The following is a 17,553-nucleotide window of genomic DNA, read 5'->3' as shown; positions in this document are numbered from 1 at the left end:
TTAAGGGAAGAAAATACTGAACATAATCTAAGGAAAAACTATTGAAATAAAGAACTTTAAAAAAGAAATCATGAAATGATTAAAATTTTTGAGCAAGTGACTAGCATTTATTCTGGTAGCTTTTTAGTGTGGGAGTGGTGCCGCAGATAGATTGGAAGAGTGAGGAGATAACTCAAGAAGATTAATCAGGAATCAGTTGCACTGGTCCTACCATGAGATGGTAAGAAGTGGTGGTATTAATAGTAAGCATTGACAAGTTTGCTCTGAATGCTTATTGAATGACTAATTGTTTGGGGGAAAGAAACAGCCAAGAGATTGTAAAGGAAGGATTGCAGAGAACGTGTTAACATTTTATCTATATTGCCTAGTGTATTGGGGAGGTTAGGAGAAAACACAGATAATAAATTCAGTTTCTATTTATTTTCGTGCTGTGTTGTTTTGGTACATAAGTAGAATTAAACAAAAACATAGTGATAGTGGGAGATTTTGCCAGATCTTTCTAAGACTATGGCTGGTCAGGTAATCCTAAAATAAATAAGGACTTAGAGAATTTTTAAAATTAAGCTTGATTTTGTAATATATTCTACAGGAGTTTGTTCCTATTGGAAAATATATTTTTATCAAATGCCCATGGAATTTTTTTTTTTTTTTTTGAGACAGCATCTTGCTGTGTTGCCCAGGCTGATCTTGAACTCCTGACCTCAAGTGATCTTCCCACCGTGGCTTCCCAAAGTGTTTGGATTATAGGTGTGAGCCACTGTGCCCGCCTGTCCGTGGATTATTAATAACAGATTGATTAATATAAATTAGGCCATGTAAGAATCTCAATAGTTTTCAAAAAGGGAAATTATGTAGGACACTTACACTATCTACAATACAATAAAATAATACTTAACAAAAAAGAGCTCAAAAACCTAACAAATTAGGAATTTTTAAATACTATTCTGTATAACTGTTGAATGCAAGGAAAAAGCTAAAGAGAGATGGAGAAATTAGTGACTATTTAGCAATTAACAACAATGAGAACACCACAGATCAAAATCCATGGAATATGGCCAAAACCATACTTAGAAGACAGCTCATAGCCCAAAAGAGACAATGCTCAGATTGAGTTTATTCTAACAGTGCCTTGATGGAAACTTCTTAAATGAATAGGTTAAAGATGAAAACTAATATGAGCATTATAGCCTTTTATTTATTTATTTATTTTTGAGATGGAGTCTCGCTCTGCCCCCCAGACTGGAGTGCAGTGGTGAGATCTTGGCTCACTGCAACTACCGCCTCCCAGGTTTAAGCAATTCTCGTACCTCAGCGTCCTGAGTAGCTGAAATGACAGTCGCCTGCCACCAACACCTGGCTGGTCATTATAACTTTTAAAAAGACATTTCAAACCAGGTGTGGTGGCTCACGCTTGTAATCACAGCACTTTGGGAGGCTGAGGCAGGCAGATCTCTTGAGGCCAGGAGTTCGAGACCAGTCCGGCCAACATGGTGAAACCCCGTCTCTACTAAAAATACAAAAATTACCCAGGTGTGGTGGCGCGTGCCTGTAATCCCAGCTACTCAGATGGTTGAGGCAGGAGAATCTGAGGCATGAACCTGGGAGGTGGAGGTTGCAGTAAGCCGAGATTGCGCCAGTGTACTCTAGCCTGGGCGATACAGCGAGACTCTGTCTTTTTTTAAAAAAAAAGACATTTCATAAAATCCAATATCTAATTCCTCATACTTTCACAGGATACGAAAAACCACAACAGCTCAAGTCTCTGAAAAGTAAAATAGCAGGCAGATGGGAACTAAAGTCAAAATTTAAGAATTATCAGTACATTTAGTGAGTTTCCTGAGGCTTTTTCCTCCTCTATTTCCCAACTTTCACCCAAGAACAGCTGAGTTCTAGAACTGTACAATAAGCATGAATAACAAAAATCCATGAGAAATGCCATCTCTTTCTGGTCAGAGGATCAGGAAAAGAAGCCCCTCATAGCCAGAATATAAAAGGAGTGTGTTTATTTTTAAGTTTTCCTCTGGCCTTCTCCCAAGGCCAGCCGCAGGCATAGAGCTGCACAGCCATGGTGGCCACACAGATGCCCATAATCCCAGGAGAAAACCAGTCTCTCTGGTGAGGAACTGGGAAAAGGGGCTCCTGTGTTCCAAAGAGTACAAGGTTAATCATCATCATTTTTTTCTGTCTTTGCCTTGTGGCTTCACGCCAAGGGCATCCGCAGTCATAAATCTGACTGACAGCATAGTAGACTAAAACTGAGAGAAACATGTTATTTTGGCCAGAGAAACTGGGGGAAAGGGCCCTTAGGAGCTAGAAAGTGGGAGGTCTAGGGTGGGAAATCCCTAAGAGGAGAGAACTGTAGAAGGGGAATCTCATATTTTTGAGGTCAACATAAGTTCTGGGCTCACCTCCAAGCTGCACATGTACAGAATAGGCTCAAAGAGGCGTAACCAAAGTTTTGAGAAGTAAGCTTCATTTAAACCATCACTCAAGTCCTAGACTAACCCCACGAGGAGTACATGTGCTGGACAGATCAGAACACCACAGCAAAGGCTCTGAAAACTAACATTGGAATCACCATCCACAGAGAATGAGACAGGACTTGTTGGACCTGAGTTTATTACCGTCTAAAACACTTTAAAACTGTATATTTTTCCAGAGGTTTTTAACAGGACCAGAACCTCCCAATGTAATATTCTACATATACAAGATAATAATCCAGAATTACTTGACATACAAAGAACCAGAAAAATCTGACCGATTCTCAAGGGAAAAACAACCAAATGCCAATCCTGAGATGTTTTAAATGTTAAACTTATCGAAGAGTTTTATTTTATTTTTTTTTTTTTGAGACGGAGTCTCACGCTGTTGCCCAGGCTGGAGTGCAGTGGCGCGATCTCGGCTCACTGCAAGCTCCGCCTCCCGGGTTCCCGCCATTCTCCTGCCTCAGCCTCCTGAGTAGCTGGGACTACAGGCGCCCGCCACCGCGCCCGGCTAATTTTTTGTATTTTTAGTAGAGACGGGGTTTCACTGTGGTCTCGATCTCCTGACCTTGTGATCCGCCCGCCTCGGCCTCCCAAAGTGCTGGGATTACAGGCTTGAGCCACCGCGCCCGGCCAATCGAAGAGTTTTAAAGCAACTAGTTAACCTTGAAACATAAGTTGAAGGTGAACACTCTTGAAAGAGTTGAAAGATAGAAGTTACCAGAAAAATAGGAACTAAAAATACCAACCCTATGGAGATAATAGAATTGAAAAAATACTGGATGAAACAAAAATTAACTGGATGTGCTCAATAGTAAACCGAAAGGCTAAGCACAGTGGCTCAGGCCTGTAATAACAGCACTGTGGGAGGCTGAGGCAGGAGGATCGCTTGAGGCCAGGAATTCAAGACCAGCCTGAGCAATATAATAAGACCCCATCTGTAAAAAAATAAAATAACAACAAAAAAAAAATAGCTGTGTTTGGCGGTATGTGCCTATAGTCCTAGGTACTTGGGAGGCTGAGGCAAGAGGATCGCTTGAACCCAGGAGTTTGAAGTTACAGTGAGCTATAATGATGCCACTGCAGTCCAGCCTAGGCAACACAGCAAGGCTGTGTTGTTTCAAAAATATATATACTAGACTGGAGATGAGGTAAAGTGTCCATGAATGTGAAATTAGATCAGTGGAAATTATTCAATCTGGAGAACAGACAGAAAAGAGATGGGGGATAAAAATACATAACCTTAGGGATCTATGGGACAATTTTTTTTTCAATCCAACATTTGTGTCATTGAAGTCCCAAAAGGAAGAGAAAAATAATGCAGAAAAAAAATTTGAAGAAATAATTGGCTGAAAATTTCCCAAATTTGGTGAAAGACAAATTTGCAGATTCAAGAAGTTCAGTAAATCTCAAGCAGATAAGAAAACCACAGTCAGACACATCATAAAGCAAACTGCTGAAAACAAAAAATAAAGAGCCAGGCACAGTAGTGCATGTCTGTAGGCCCAGCTACTTGGGAGGCTGAGGTGGGAGGATCCCTTGAGCCGAGAAAATTGAAGCCAACCAGGAAAACATAGTGAGACCTCATTTTTTTTTTTTTTTTTTTTTTTTTTGAGACAGAGTGTCGCCCTGTCGCCCAGGCTGGAGTGCAGTGATGCGATCTCGGCTCACTGCAAACTCCACCTCCTGAGTTCAAGCGATTCTCCTGCCTCAGCCTCTCAAGTAACTGGGATTATAGGCGCCCGCCACCATGCCAGGCTAATTTTTTGTATTTTTAGTAGAGATGAGGTTTCACCATGTTGGCCAGGCTGGTTTTGAACTCCTGACCTCAACTGATCCGCCCGCCCTGGCTTCCTAAAGTGCTAGGATTACAGGTGTGAGCCATCATGCCTGGCGGAGACCTCATCTCTTAAAAAACAAAAAACTAAAAATCTTGAAAGCAACCAGAGAAAACCCGTTTCATGTCGGGAAATAGCATTTGAATTTGACAAGGCAATGGAGCTATGGAGAGGTTTAGTTTTCACACAAGGTTGCAGTAACAGTAAGTGGCAGAACTAGGATTCAAACCCAGGCAGCCTGGCTTCAGATCATTTACTCTTATTCACTAATATATGCTGCCTTATCAAGAGAACATTTATGCAGTCATTAAAAATGGCAAAATAGAGGGAGAGTTACTGATATAGAAAGATGTCCATGATCTACTAAGTGCAAAGGCAAGATGTAGACTAGTGTTATATCATGTCATCCTCTTAAAAAATATAAATATGTAATATTTGTGTGGGGAACAGAAGAATATCACCCAAATGTTAACTGTGTTTATCTGGATGGAGAAACTTGTTAATTATTCATTGCTTATTAGCATATCCTGAGTTTCCTAAAATGATCATGTATAATATTAAAAAGCCAGAAAGCCTGGGCACAGTGGCTCACACCTGTAATCCCAACACTTTGGTAGGCCAAGGTGGGAGGATCTCTTGAGGAGTTCAAGATCAGCCTGGCCAGCAAAGGAAGATCCCATCTTTACAAAAAAATGGTTTAAAAACTAGGCAGTCATGGCGGCACCTGCCTGTAGTCCCAGCTATTTGGGAGGATCGCTTGAGCCCGGGAGGTTGGAGCTACAGATGATCATGCCACTGTACTCCAGCATGGGTGACAGAGTGAGACTGTCAAAACAAATAAATAAATGCTAGAAAACTGTATGTCAGACTAAACTCATTCATGATTTTTCTTTCTTTTTCCTTTTAATTTATAAGGAGAAAACCCAATTCCTGTTTTCTTTAATCAAGGAATGGGAGATTCTACTTTTGAGTTCACTTCCATCCTGAGTTTTGGTGTTCAGTCTTCGTAAGTATCTAAATAGTTAAGAGAACTTTGTAAATGATTGTGAAATAAGAGTAGGAAACAGTGTAGGCTTCCATCTTTCCTTCCTTTTTTATTTGTAAAATAGTTTATCCCATTTTCTTGTTTCTTTCTCTGTTTGTTTTGTTTATTTGTATTAACAAAATGAAGTGGTTTGATATGTTAAAGTAATGTATATTAAGGCGAACTACACCTCTGAGTAACATTTTTAACCAACAAAAATGCCAATTCTCTGTGGTCCTACAAGAGGACCAAAAATGCCAGTTCTGTCTGGTCCTACAAGAGGACCAGAATTATGAGACTTCGTTTAAAATTACATCTAACTTGCTTTGCAACTTTCTGAAAAGTCTCAGGTCACTCCATGCCACCACCAGTTCATTTTTTGTGTATGTAAAATTGAGGCCTTCTGTCCTACCTCACTCATTAGGTTATTGGAGAGATGTAATATACCCAAATCAGGTATTATTATTTCATTAATACTGAGTATCCAGGGTAGTTTTTCTAGTTGTGATCCCTGTTTATCTATCCCATTGCTACTGAAAATACTTGTTATAAGTGGAAGTTGAGAAAACTGGAAATTATCACTCTAGGTACATGGTATTATCACACATATACACAACACAAACACATACACATATCTGTCAACACAAAAGTACTTCTTTGGTTCTTTTTCCAAGCACCAAAACTCGTTAGGTCAGATTTGTTCCTCTGAATTTTATTCCTTCTGTGTTCAGTCTGTTTTTTAAGTAGAACCTGAACCCCTTCTAGCTGTGAGCATTTGCTGCATCTTTTACAGGAAGTGAAGTTATGTTGGTCATTACCATTTTATAAGAGCTATTTCTCTACCTTTAAAAAATACAGTTCTCCTCTTCCAATTTTTTTCCAGCTGAATAAATCTTCGGAGGCTCTAATCTCTAATTTGGCAAAGAGCAGTTTACTTATGTTGAAAGCGGTTAAATTGTTTCTATTGCTCCAGGACTTAATTGGACTTCTTACTAAGTAGGTCCTACTAAGTAACTCCTTTTACTAAATCATACAAATTTTCTTGTTTTATTTATAGGATTAAATATTCAAATAGCATCAAGGAAATGGTTATTCTCTTTGCCACAACAATTTATAGAATTGGATTGAAAGTGCCTCCTGATGAAACGGATCCTCGAGTCCCTATGCTGACCTGGAGCACCTGTGCTTTCACTATCCAGGCAATTGGTAAAGCTCATAAGAAAACTGGTTTGGAGGTTTCAGTGAGACAGAATTAACATTGATCATTCATTCTTAAATTCCTTTTTTCACTGATGGGCCAGAATAATTTGACTTGTATGACGACTATTTGTATTTCAGTGTATTTGTGTGGCTCATGCCATTTGGTCTGATAATTTTTTTATATTGATCTCTTTTTAACTATGATCGTCGCCATATGAAACATAAGTTTAAAAAAATATTTTTAAAAAGCTGGGCATGGTGGATTATGCCTGGGAGGCTGATCTTTGGGAGGCAGAGGTGGGAGGATAACTTGAAGCCAGGAGTTTGAGACCAGCCTGGGCAACGTAGCAAGACTGTCTCTACAAAAAATTAGTCAGGCATGGTGGTATGCACCTGTAATCCTAGCTAATCAGGAAGCGGAAGAGGGAAGATCATTTGAGCCCAGGAGTTTGAGGCTTCAGTGAGTCATGGTTACACCACTGCACTCCAGCCTGGGCAACAGAGTGAGACCCGGTCTCTAAAAAGTGTGTGCATGTTCACACACACACACACATATATTGCTTTAGTATCTATATTAAAGGAACAGCATGATGTTAAGTTATAGAGGTTCAAGGAAAAAAGACAACTCAGAAATGCTCTTTTATCCTTTGAGAGAAGACTTGAGGGGAAACCAAAGTTACCCAAAAATGAACAGAAAGGGGAAAGGAAGACTGAGGCAGTTTTAGAGATTAGCAGGCAGAAACCAGCTCTAAAGGGAAGCCTACTATCAAATTCTCTGCCGTATTGAAATTTTCCCATAGGAAAATGTAGCAGTGAGGGATCACTTAGATTTCTTAAGTTAGTGCACTTGTTCATTATAAGGACAAGGTCCAATATTACATGGAAAAAATTAAGAATGGTGATTCTTCCCTGTCTTTATCCAAGCCAACTTTGATTTCCCTTTCCAATACATGTATTTTTGGTAATTGTTTTTAATGGAGTCCATTATATTTTCTTCATTTAAATATATTTTTGTAACAAGACACTTACAATTTGAATTAAATAGCATGAAGCCAAATTTTTCCCAAAACCTTCCTACATACTATCATTAGTTTCTTAATAGAGTTTAAGAGTCACTTCCAGTGCTTTGGAAAAGGCAGGTTCCAGGCCACGGGCGCCTGCCCTGAGCAGACCCCCTACTGGTGTCCCCAGAGGGGTCCTGTGGGTGAGTTCATTGTTTGGCCCAGTGAGCCCCCGCCTACATTGATCTTAGGCACATAGGGCCCATCCCGGCTCTGCCCCTGCTGGGATCCAGTCGCTGCCCCAGGGGGACTGATGGGCAGAGTCGCCCCGTGGCTAGGCCGTGACCATCCCTGTCAGGACCAGACTCTGCGTTTGGGCATCTTGGGTCGAGCCCAGCACCATGCAGGGCCGTGGGAGCTGAGGAAGTGCCGCTCAGGAGCTGGGGTCTCCACTCCACCGTGTGCCCTCCAAGGATACCCGGGGGGGCAGTGGGCTGGTGGCTTCCTCCTGCTTCCTGTCAGAGTCAAAGCACAAATCCTCAGAGTGGGCTCAGGGGCCGAGGCAGCCCAGGGAAGCTCCAGGTGGGGACTGTGTCTTCCTGGGGTTGGTGCCCTCTGGCCGGGGCCCTTTGCTGGCCTGTGGTCCCTGGATGCTGCTGTGGTGTGGCCTCCCACCTGTCTGCCTGGTGGAGGGAGGTGTGGGGGTGGGGACGTGACTGAATAAAGCCACCGTGGGTGGATGTGCTTGGGGGGAGGGGGGAAAGTCACTTCCAAACCTGTTAGACTTAAATTATGGGTATAGGATAATACATCAGTTTATATTTGCTATGATTCAATCAAATGGGATATAGGAAAGGCGAGGTTTATATAAAATAGAATCTGAACAAATCGATAAGAAATGTAAAGCATTCTTCGGAGTCATGACATGTTAAGTCTATTCAGACTTTCAGTGAAGCTATTTCACACTTTCCTATTTTGGGGAAGATAAGCATTAGGAAGTCAAGAATTTCTATTTAGACCTTGAACATTAAAAAGGGGGCATAGTCTGTTATAAAGGAGATAAGAAATTCACTGCTGATGGAGCTGAATCTTTTCATATGTGGTTCTATAATCTAGTAATTGGATTCCATTTGATTAATATCATATTGTGTTCACTATTGTGCTTTTTCCATCAAGGAAGCATAATACTGTACTTTATTCTTAGTACATAAGCAACTAACTTATCTCAGTCCCTGTGGGGATGGAGAGACATGTACAGAATGCATTGGCATCGGATAATAGTTGAGGAATCAAAACAAAGCATCCTTTCAATTACTGTTTATGCAAAGATGAAAAAAAATGCTTCCACACTCATATCTGCTGCTAAGGATCAGTGAAAATAAGAGTAATTTAGAAATAAATACCATGGACAACAAAACACAAATCCATGGTTTTGGTATTTTCATTTTCTCTTTTTCTTTCTCTTTTTTTTTTTTTTTTTTTTGAGACAGGGTCTCACTTTGTTGTCCAGGCTGGAGTGCAGTGGCGCAGTTACAGCTCACTGCAGCCTTAGCCTCCCCGGGCTCAGGTGATCCTCCCACCTCAGCCTCCCGAGCAGTTGGGATCACAGGCATGCACCGCCACAGTTAATTTTTGTATTTTTTGTAGAGATAGGGTTTCTCCATGTTACCCAGGCTGGTCTTGAACTTCTGAGCTCAAGCAGTCTTCCTGCCTCAGTCACCCAAAGTCTGGGGATTACAGGCATGAACCACCGCACCTGGTCTCATTTTCTTTTTTTTCCTATTGATCTTTTCTAATTCTTTTAAAATTGTACCCGAGGTCGGGCGCAGTGGCTCACACCTGTAATCCGAGCACTTTGGAAGGCTGAGGTGGGCGGATCACCTAAGGTCAGAAATTCGAGACCACCGCTAACTTGCTGAAACCCTGTTTCTACTAAAAATACAAAAACTTAGCCAGCGTAGTGGTGCACACCTGTAATCCCAGCTACTCAGGAAGCTGAGGCAGGAGAATCGCTTGAATCCAGAAGGCGGTGGTTGCAGCGAGCCGAGATCGCGCCGTTGCACTCCAGCTTGGGCAACAAGAGCGAAACTCTGTCTCAAAAAAAAAAAAAAAAAAATTGTGCCCAAAAGAGCAAGAAGTTATTTATGTCTGCCTTACATATTATTTTTAAACAAAATAGGCTATAATTACATATATAAATTACTTATTTTAGAATTTTTTGCATAAAAAAGATGCTGAAATGAGAAGAAACAATCCAGGCTGCTTTTTTCCCCCCAAGCATTCTTTATAAGATTGCTGCAGGGACTTTATTTTTTATGCTAGTAATTTGTAAATGATATGCATTTGATTCTCTAATATTCTCTCACTCAGAAATTGGAAAATTTTAGCAAAGACTTAAAACACAAGACTTTGAAGGGGAAAAATGCAAATCATCTCATCAAAAATATAATTAAGGAACATTTGATAAAAAGTACAGTATATAATTATGGCACTATTCAGGATTTATTATTTTTATGTTTTTTTAATTCTTTGAGAAAACCTGTTGGGAGATGAAGGAAAACCTTTGTTTGGAGCACTTCAAAATAGGCAGGTATGTATATTCCAACAAGGTACATGTAACTCATGGCATGCTGTTTTTTTTCCCCCCACAGTTTATTATTTAAAAAAAAAAAATCTTTACTCCTTTTCTGTAAAAATTAGCAGAATTCTATAGGGGAGAAAAGGAGCTGCCTCAGTCTTATAGGAAACTGAATAGTGTATGCACTTTACAGAGCTTACTCAATCTCAGAGGTTAAGTGTAATTCATACGGAGATTTCATGTGATGATTACTTTTTCTCCCTTTGTTACACTTCAAAATCCTGATGTTTTCTATATTTTTCCTTCTCACTAATTTTGCACCATTATATAACATTGAGTATTAATGCTGACTTATCTCTGGATGAATCATCATACTGAATTCAAAAATAAAATTAAGCCATGACTCCTTGATGGGCAGATACTGACACTACTGTAGGACTCTACTCCTGCCCCAGGCCTAAACCTTTTAACATAGTGATCCCTGGAAAACGGTACTAAAGAAATATGCGGAGTAGCCCTGGGGAAACAAAAGGGGTAACTGAGGTTGCCATCCCTTGCTTCCCATTTCCCTCTTATTTTTCTGACACCTGGCACAGAAGACTAGAAGACTTTTGGTCCACAGTGTGCTCAGCTCTGGGGAAGATGAATACTTTTTACATGAGAATTAAAATAATTATAGCTTTAATACCACTTTTTTATCAGAAAATCTGTTAGAAATTTAGCAAGGCCATAAAACCTTGTACAGGTATTAAGAATATCGTAATTTATTTGCAATGATATAAGGTATATAATGAGTCTGCAGCTAATTCCGACAAACTAGAGTTGGTTTTTACCAAACTCTTAAGTGAATGAGTTAGGTCTCTCATCTTTCCTCATCTTTTTATCTTCCCTCTCTTTTACAATCTAGCATAATGGTCTGAAAGCATTAATGCAGTTTGCAGTTGCACAGAGGATTACCTGTCCTCAGGTCTTGATACAGAAACATCTGCTTCGTCTTCTATCAGGTAGAGTCTTCTCTGAACTATTATTATGTATTGTATTATTTTTATGTCTTTTTCTATTGCATTTCTGGCAGTGTATTTCATTAGGAAACAACACATGCTACAATAATTTTGAGCTCTCAGTAATGAAATTTTACCACCTACAGAAGTCATGCAAAAAAACAGATAAACACGTAGCTGCCTCTGTAAAACTTGTGATCTTATTATTATTATTATTTTTGAGAGGGAGTTTCGCTCTTGTTACTGAGGCTGGAGAGCAATGGCGCGATCTCAGCTCACTGCAACCTCCACCTCACGTGTTCAAGTGATTCTCCTTTCCTTCCTCAGCTCTCTGAGTAGCTGGGATTACAGGCGTCCACAACCACGCCCAGCCAATTTTTGTATTTTTTTTTTTTTTTTTTTTTTTTAGCAGAGATGGAGTTTCACCATGTTGGCCAGACTGGTCTTGAATTCGTGTCCTCTGGTGATTCGCCTGCCTCCACCTCTCAAAGTGCTGGGATTACAGGTGTGAGCCACCACTCCCAGCCTTCATGACCTTATTTTTAAAATCTGTATTTTCCAAATATTTTCAACTTATGTTTCTTCTACCTACCTAGGTTATTGAACCAATGTCTACAACAACTAACATCCATGTATCCCCAATCCAATTAGAAAAGGGAGCAATGATGTGGATAGATCATTTTAAAATATGTTTAATTTTGTTTGTGGGTCAAATTCTTATGAAATAATGGAAATGCTACATTCAGTAATCTCAGAACTCAGTTCCATGCCCATTTCTTTGACGGGCTGGCTATAACAGCTAATCTTCTCAGATTCTGACAAGTTAGAAATTTACTAAGAGCTCATATGGTGATCTCAATTAGTATAAAAATAAAGTGAAGGATAAGTCATTACATAGCATTAGAATGATTTTGCTTTCCTTTTGGTTATCTGCATTTCCATCTGGGCATTTGAAGTCTACTGTAAGCTCCTCTGTACCCAAAGAGACCAGCCTTAAAGAGAGTTGTTTGTAAATCTATTTGTTCATAAGTCCCAATTGTCATGAGTAGGGTAGTTTCAGCATGCACTTCCCAGATATATTTCTGACAAATAAGAGTTATTCAGATTTTTAAGCTTTAAAGCCAGGCATAATTTTCTTGTAGCTAAACTAGCAGACATTTTTTTTCCCCCAGCAAAATAGACCTACTTCTTTACCTTGAAAATCTATTGAAGCCAATAGTGTTTTTCCTTGTCAATCCCCACAAGCTTCTTAGGGAGCTCTTCCGAGCAGCTCTCTGCTCATCCTGTTGATGTGGAGATTCCACAACTCCTCCCAAGGCTGCCACTCAAGTTTTGTTAGAACTTCTGCCATGCTTAGCTTTTATATTTTCAAATTGACTTCCAGGTGTCTCCTGAATTGGCTTCATGCTAATAGAAATCTAATGTTGATACCGTTCCCCTAGTCACACACATAAAAGTTTTCCCTTCTTTCACTTACTTTTTTCTCTTCTTGGTCAGTTGCACAGGCCCAGAACCTTCCATATGTCACATGTGCCTGTCTTTGTTTTTAGGACCTCTTTCTGTTGAACAGTTTATCCTATTTGCATATCACTATTTTGTTTTTGTATTTTACTTTTTTGGTATCTCTTTCATTTCAGTCATTATTTAGATACTTACTAATTCTTACAAATAGTTTCACTGTTTTTGCACTTATTACACATTATGGGATTTACAATGTTTAAAACAGCTTATTGCCCAGCATGGTAGCACATACCTATAATCCCAGCTACTCAGGAGCCTGAGGGGGCGGATCCCTTAAGCCCAGGAGTTTGACACCAGTGTAGGCAGTATAGTGAGACCTTGTCTCAAAAAAAGCACCAAACGAGACTAACATTATCACAGATGGGAGAGACTAAAATGATGGTGTATAATCTCTAATTAGCAATACTGGTGGAATTTCTGTAGTATAGCTTTATGCCTATATATTAAAGTTTTTCATAGGAACATTTATTAGAGGAGCATTTTTATTTGTAAGATGTTAGGGCTATCAGATATGTTCCTTGCCATTTTAATGCTTATGATTGAATTAAAGAAGCAGAACCTCTCTAAAAACAAACATAAAATAGCCAAATGCCAGATATGTGCTTCACTAATACACACTTCAAAAATTGAGACAAGTGGCTGGGTGCGTGATCTCCAGATCACGAGGTCAGGAGATCGAGACCATCCTGGCTAACACGGTGAAACCCCGTCTCTACTAAAAATACAAAAAATTAGCCAGGCATGGTGGCGGGCGCCTGTAGTCCCAGCTACTTGGGAGGCTGAGGCAGGAGAATGGCGTGAACCCAGGAGGTAGAGCTTACAATGAGCCGAGATCACGCCACTGCACTCCAGCCTGGGTGACAGAACGAGACTCCATCTCAAAAAAGGAAAAAAAAAAAATTGAGACAAGGAAGAAATCACTTTGGGACTCTGCTGTTATCTCCTCTAACAGGGTAGGATTTGAATTGAGCCTTGAAGGGAGTACACACAATAGATAAATTGAGAGGAACAGAAGCTGCATTCCAAAAGACACAGGGTGCATTTGAACAAACACTGAGGAGGTAGGAAAGTATGTGATATGTTCAGGTAGACAGGTTTGATAGGAGTAATGGCATCTACAGATAGAGAAGCATGAAGTTTTTTTTAAATAAAATTACAGTGACTTAAATGCCCCAGCCATAAGTTTGAACTTTATTCTTTAGGTAATTGGAATTTTTTGAAATGTTTTGGACAATGGTATTCTGAGCTTAATTTGATATTGAATAGGTTGGATTGAAGGAGGGAAAAATTAGAGGTAACATATGCATCTGAATGTGGTAGCAGGAATTAGGGAAGACATTGGTGTGGGCTGGGTCAGGGGCAAGATTTTGAACTAAAATGAATAGCAAAAAAATTGAGAGAAATAAGGAAGTTCAGAATAGGAGCTATTTTCTACGTAAAGTGTTGAGTATTGTTTTAGTATGTTGATTGCTGCAATAGCAGTAGGACAGGTCGGGTGCAATGGCTTACACCTGTAATCCCAGAACTTTAGGAAGCCAAGGTGAGCAGATCAGTTGAGCTCAGGAGTTCGAGACCAGCCTGGGCAACATGGTGAAACTCCGTCTCCACAAAAAACTTAGTAGGGTGTGGTGGTGCACACCTGCAGTCCTGGCTACTCGGGAGGCTGAGTCAGGAGTATCACTTGCACCCAGGTCAAGGTTGCAGTAAGCCATGATCGTACTGTGCACTCCAGCCTGGGCAACAGAGAGAGACTTTATCTCTAAATGGATGGATTGATGGATAGATATATAGGACATACAATGCTCACTGCCATGTGCTATGACTTGTACTAGAATTTTTAAATAAAATCTCATTTCTAGTCACCATCCTTCAAGGAAATTATTCTCCCGATTTACAATGAGAAAACTGAGGCACAGGGAAGTTACATGACTTGCCCATGGTAATAAAACTAATAAGAAGTAGAACTAATATTTAAACCCAGACCTGACCATAAAGCCCATTATTTTCCCACTGTATCATGTAAACTTTGCCGAGGTGTTTAATTGTGCATAAAGGCTTGGCTTAACCCATAGATAAAATGAAAATATGCTTACCAAAATTGACTTTTGATTTCAAAAGAATTTTAAATATTTTTAGCAATCAGGAAAAGAAAAATCATTTTAAAACTGCCTGTAAGAAAAATTTGATGACACAAAGAGTATTCTTTTGGCTGAAAAGATGATGGAAATTAGGACAAGGGATCAGGAATGATTTAAATATTTTGAGTAAGCTGTAACATTGAGGAAAAAAATAAGACAGGTAGTATCATAGACATGCTAACTGAAATATCAGAAATATTACTAAAAGATAATTTGAGGAGATGGGACCTAGAAACAGCAAATAACTTGTCGAAGTCACATAGCTAGTTAACGTCAGAGCCCTGTGATCACTTTAGTTTGTTTTATGTAGCCAGTAGTAATAACTTTTATTGAGGGGTTACATATGCCAAGCTTGGACAAGTGCTTTAAATTCATATGTTGGCCTGGAGCGTGGCTCACACCTGTAATCCCAGCACTTTGAGAAGCTGAGGCAGGTGGACCTCTTAAGGCCAGGAGTTCAAGACCAGCCTGGCCAACGTGGCAAAACCCCATCTCTACTAAAAATAAAAAATAAAAAAATTAGCTGGGCATTGTGGCAGGTGCTTGTAATTTCAGCTACTTGGGAGGCTGAGGCAGGAGGATTGCTTGAACCTAAGAGGCGGAGGTTGTAGTGAGCCGAGATCATGCCACTATACTCCAGCCTAGGGAACAGAGTGAGATTCCATCTCAAAATAAAATACACAAATAATAAATTAATATGTTAATGAACCTCCCAACAAACTTGTATATACTGCGTGTAAACTTAAGAGAACTTAAGTCACCTGTCACTTGCCTATGACCAATAGTCACAACGAGTATTGGAAGCCGTTTTAGTCTGACTTCAAAGCCCCTGATCTTAACCTTTATGCTTTTTGTTTAGAATCTCGGGATTTGAGGTTAAGAAATTGATCTAGTCACATGGCCAGGCACGGTGGCTCATGCTTGTAATGCCAGTACTTTGGGGGACCGAGGCAGGTAGATCACCTGAGGTCAGAAGTTCGAGCCTGGTCAACATTGTGAAACCCTGTCTCTACTAAAAAAAAAAAAAAAAAAATAGAAACAATTGGTCGGGCACGGTGGCTCATGCCTATAATCCCAGCATTTTGGGAGGCCAAGGCGGGCGGATCATGAGGTCAAGAGATCGAGACCATCCTGGCCAACATGGTGAAACCCTGTCTCTACTAAAAATACAAAAATTAGCTGGGCATGGTGGCACGCGCCTGTGGTCCCAGCTACCCGGGAGGCTGGGGCAGGAGGATTGCTTGAACCCGGGAGGCAGAGATTCCAGTAAGCCAAGATTGTACCACTGCACTCCAGCCTGGTGATAAAGCGAGACTCCATCTCAAAAAAAAAAAAAAAAAAGGCATGGTGGCACATGCCTGCAATCCCAGCTACTCGGGAGGCTGAGACACAAGAATCGCTTGAACCTGGGAGGCGGAGGTTACAGTGAGCCGACATCATGCCACTGCACTCCTGCCTGGGTGAGAGAGCAAGACTCCATCTCAAAAAAAAGAAAAAAAAAAGAAAGAAATTTAGTCTGAGGAGTCTTCTCTTCCTCATTTTTAAAAATAACAGCTTTATTTATGTAATGTTGAATCTTCTGAGCCGGAGTTCAGAACCAATACCTAGACCTACAGTAATTCATTCCCTCATTTTTATATAAACAAAACCATTCCTCTTGTCCTGACTTCTCAATTTCACTTCTTTGCCACTCTTGCTCTCACTTTTGGAATTACAGCTTTTCCTTAGGCATGGACCAGATTGGAAAGATAGTAGCTTTTGAGTCATTTGCATTTCCTCCAGATGACCAATCTACATAAACCATTCTCTAATTTTGTTCAGGAGGATCTTCTCCGTCCTCATTTCACCTACTCTGTTTTGCATGTTCTTTCCACTCCACAACCCCAATTTTGTTCACATATTATGTATCACAGAACACTTAGAAATGGAAGTCAGAGAAAACAAGTGATAGAGGTAACATTGTATAAAAGTAACTCTTCTCATTCATTCAACAAATATTTCTTTAACAATCTCTATATTTCAGTTGTCCTATTTCATGTGCCTTTTCCACCTAGATTTTACTTTTCAATGCTTAAACTGTATCCAAGTCTTTCTAGCAGCCTTTTCTCAGTTCATTTTGTCTCATTATAGTTTCCATATCTCAAAGGTGTGACTTATTAGTTTCTGTGTTTTATAACCCTGTTACATGTTTGGTTTAGGTGTTTTTAGCTTGCATTTTATTTAACTACATTGCTATCTTACCGACTGAATTACATTAACTTTTTGTTTGTTTTAGTTGTTCTTCCTAACCTAAAATCAGAAGATACACCATGCCTTCTGTCTATAGATCTGTTTCATGTTTTGGTAAGTGTTCAGTAATTTTGTTTAAGTCACTCATGTTGATAATTTCTTGTACTTTCCTCATTCAAATTAATGCTCTTTGTTCAAGATTATAAATTATTGGTGTTTAATCTATAAAGTTTGGTCTCTCCTGTCCATTCTGTTTACATAGGTACAGATTTGATGGAGACCATCAAATTCATTTAAAAAAAAAAAAAAGCACTTGAATTTGTAATAGGTCTTTTCCTGGTTGATTACATTAGTGGGTGTCTGTACAGACAAGCCTTTTCTAATTCATATTATGCTCCCCTTCTGGCCTTTTTCTTAAGTTGTATACATGATATACAGTCAATAACTGCGTGAGCTCTCTTAAAATCATTATTTGATGATAAGGACCAGATCATGGGTGTATCTAGGCTTCCTCAAAACACCTATGGATGGATGGCAACT

At 39.8% G+C, this 17,553-nt stretch overlaps 2 protein-coding genes across 7 annotated transcripts in view; one reads left to right on the top strand and one right to left on the bottom strand.

Annotated features, from left to right (window-relative positions):
- The window catches only part of CCNDBP1 (cyclin D1 binding protein 1), a 507,674-nt gene that overhangs the window by 190,337 nt on the left and 299,784 nt on the right, over nt 1-17,553 (bottom strand). The window lies entirely within an intron of this gene.
- Nucleotides 1-17,553, top strand: part of UBR1 (ubiquitin protein ligase E3 component n-recognin 1) — a 153,650-nt gene that overhangs the window by 105,476 nt on the left and 30,621 nt on the right. For all 6 annotated transcript variants that reach the window (XR_007727652.1, XM_050799353.1, XM_050799352.1 and 3 more), the window contains 5 exons: nt 5,237-5,327; nt 6,403-6,551; nt 10,081-10,136; nt 11,032-11,128; nt 17,060-17,127. Coding sequence is in view for 5 of the 6 variants with exons in the window: in XM_050799353.1 (XP_050655310.1) it covers nt 5,237-5,327; nt 6,403-6,551; nt 10,081-10,136; nt 11,032-11,128; nt 17,060-17,127 (461 nt within the window). In the remaining variant the exon portion in view is untranslated. The remainder of the gene's footprint in view (nt 1-5,236; nt 5,328-6,402; nt 6,552-10,080; nt 10,137-11,031; nt 11,129-17,059; nt 17,128-17,553) is intronic.

This window comes from Macaca thibetana, chromosome 7 (assembly GCF_024542745.1).
Source record: "Macaca thibetana thibetana isolate TM-01 chromosome 7, ASM2454274v1, whole genome shotgun sequence".
Classification (NCBI taxonomy): Eukaryota; Metazoa; Chordata; class Mammalia; order Primates; family Cercopithecidae; genus Macaca; species Macaca thibetana.
This window is presented reverse-complemented; position numbering and strand designations above follow the sequence as displayed.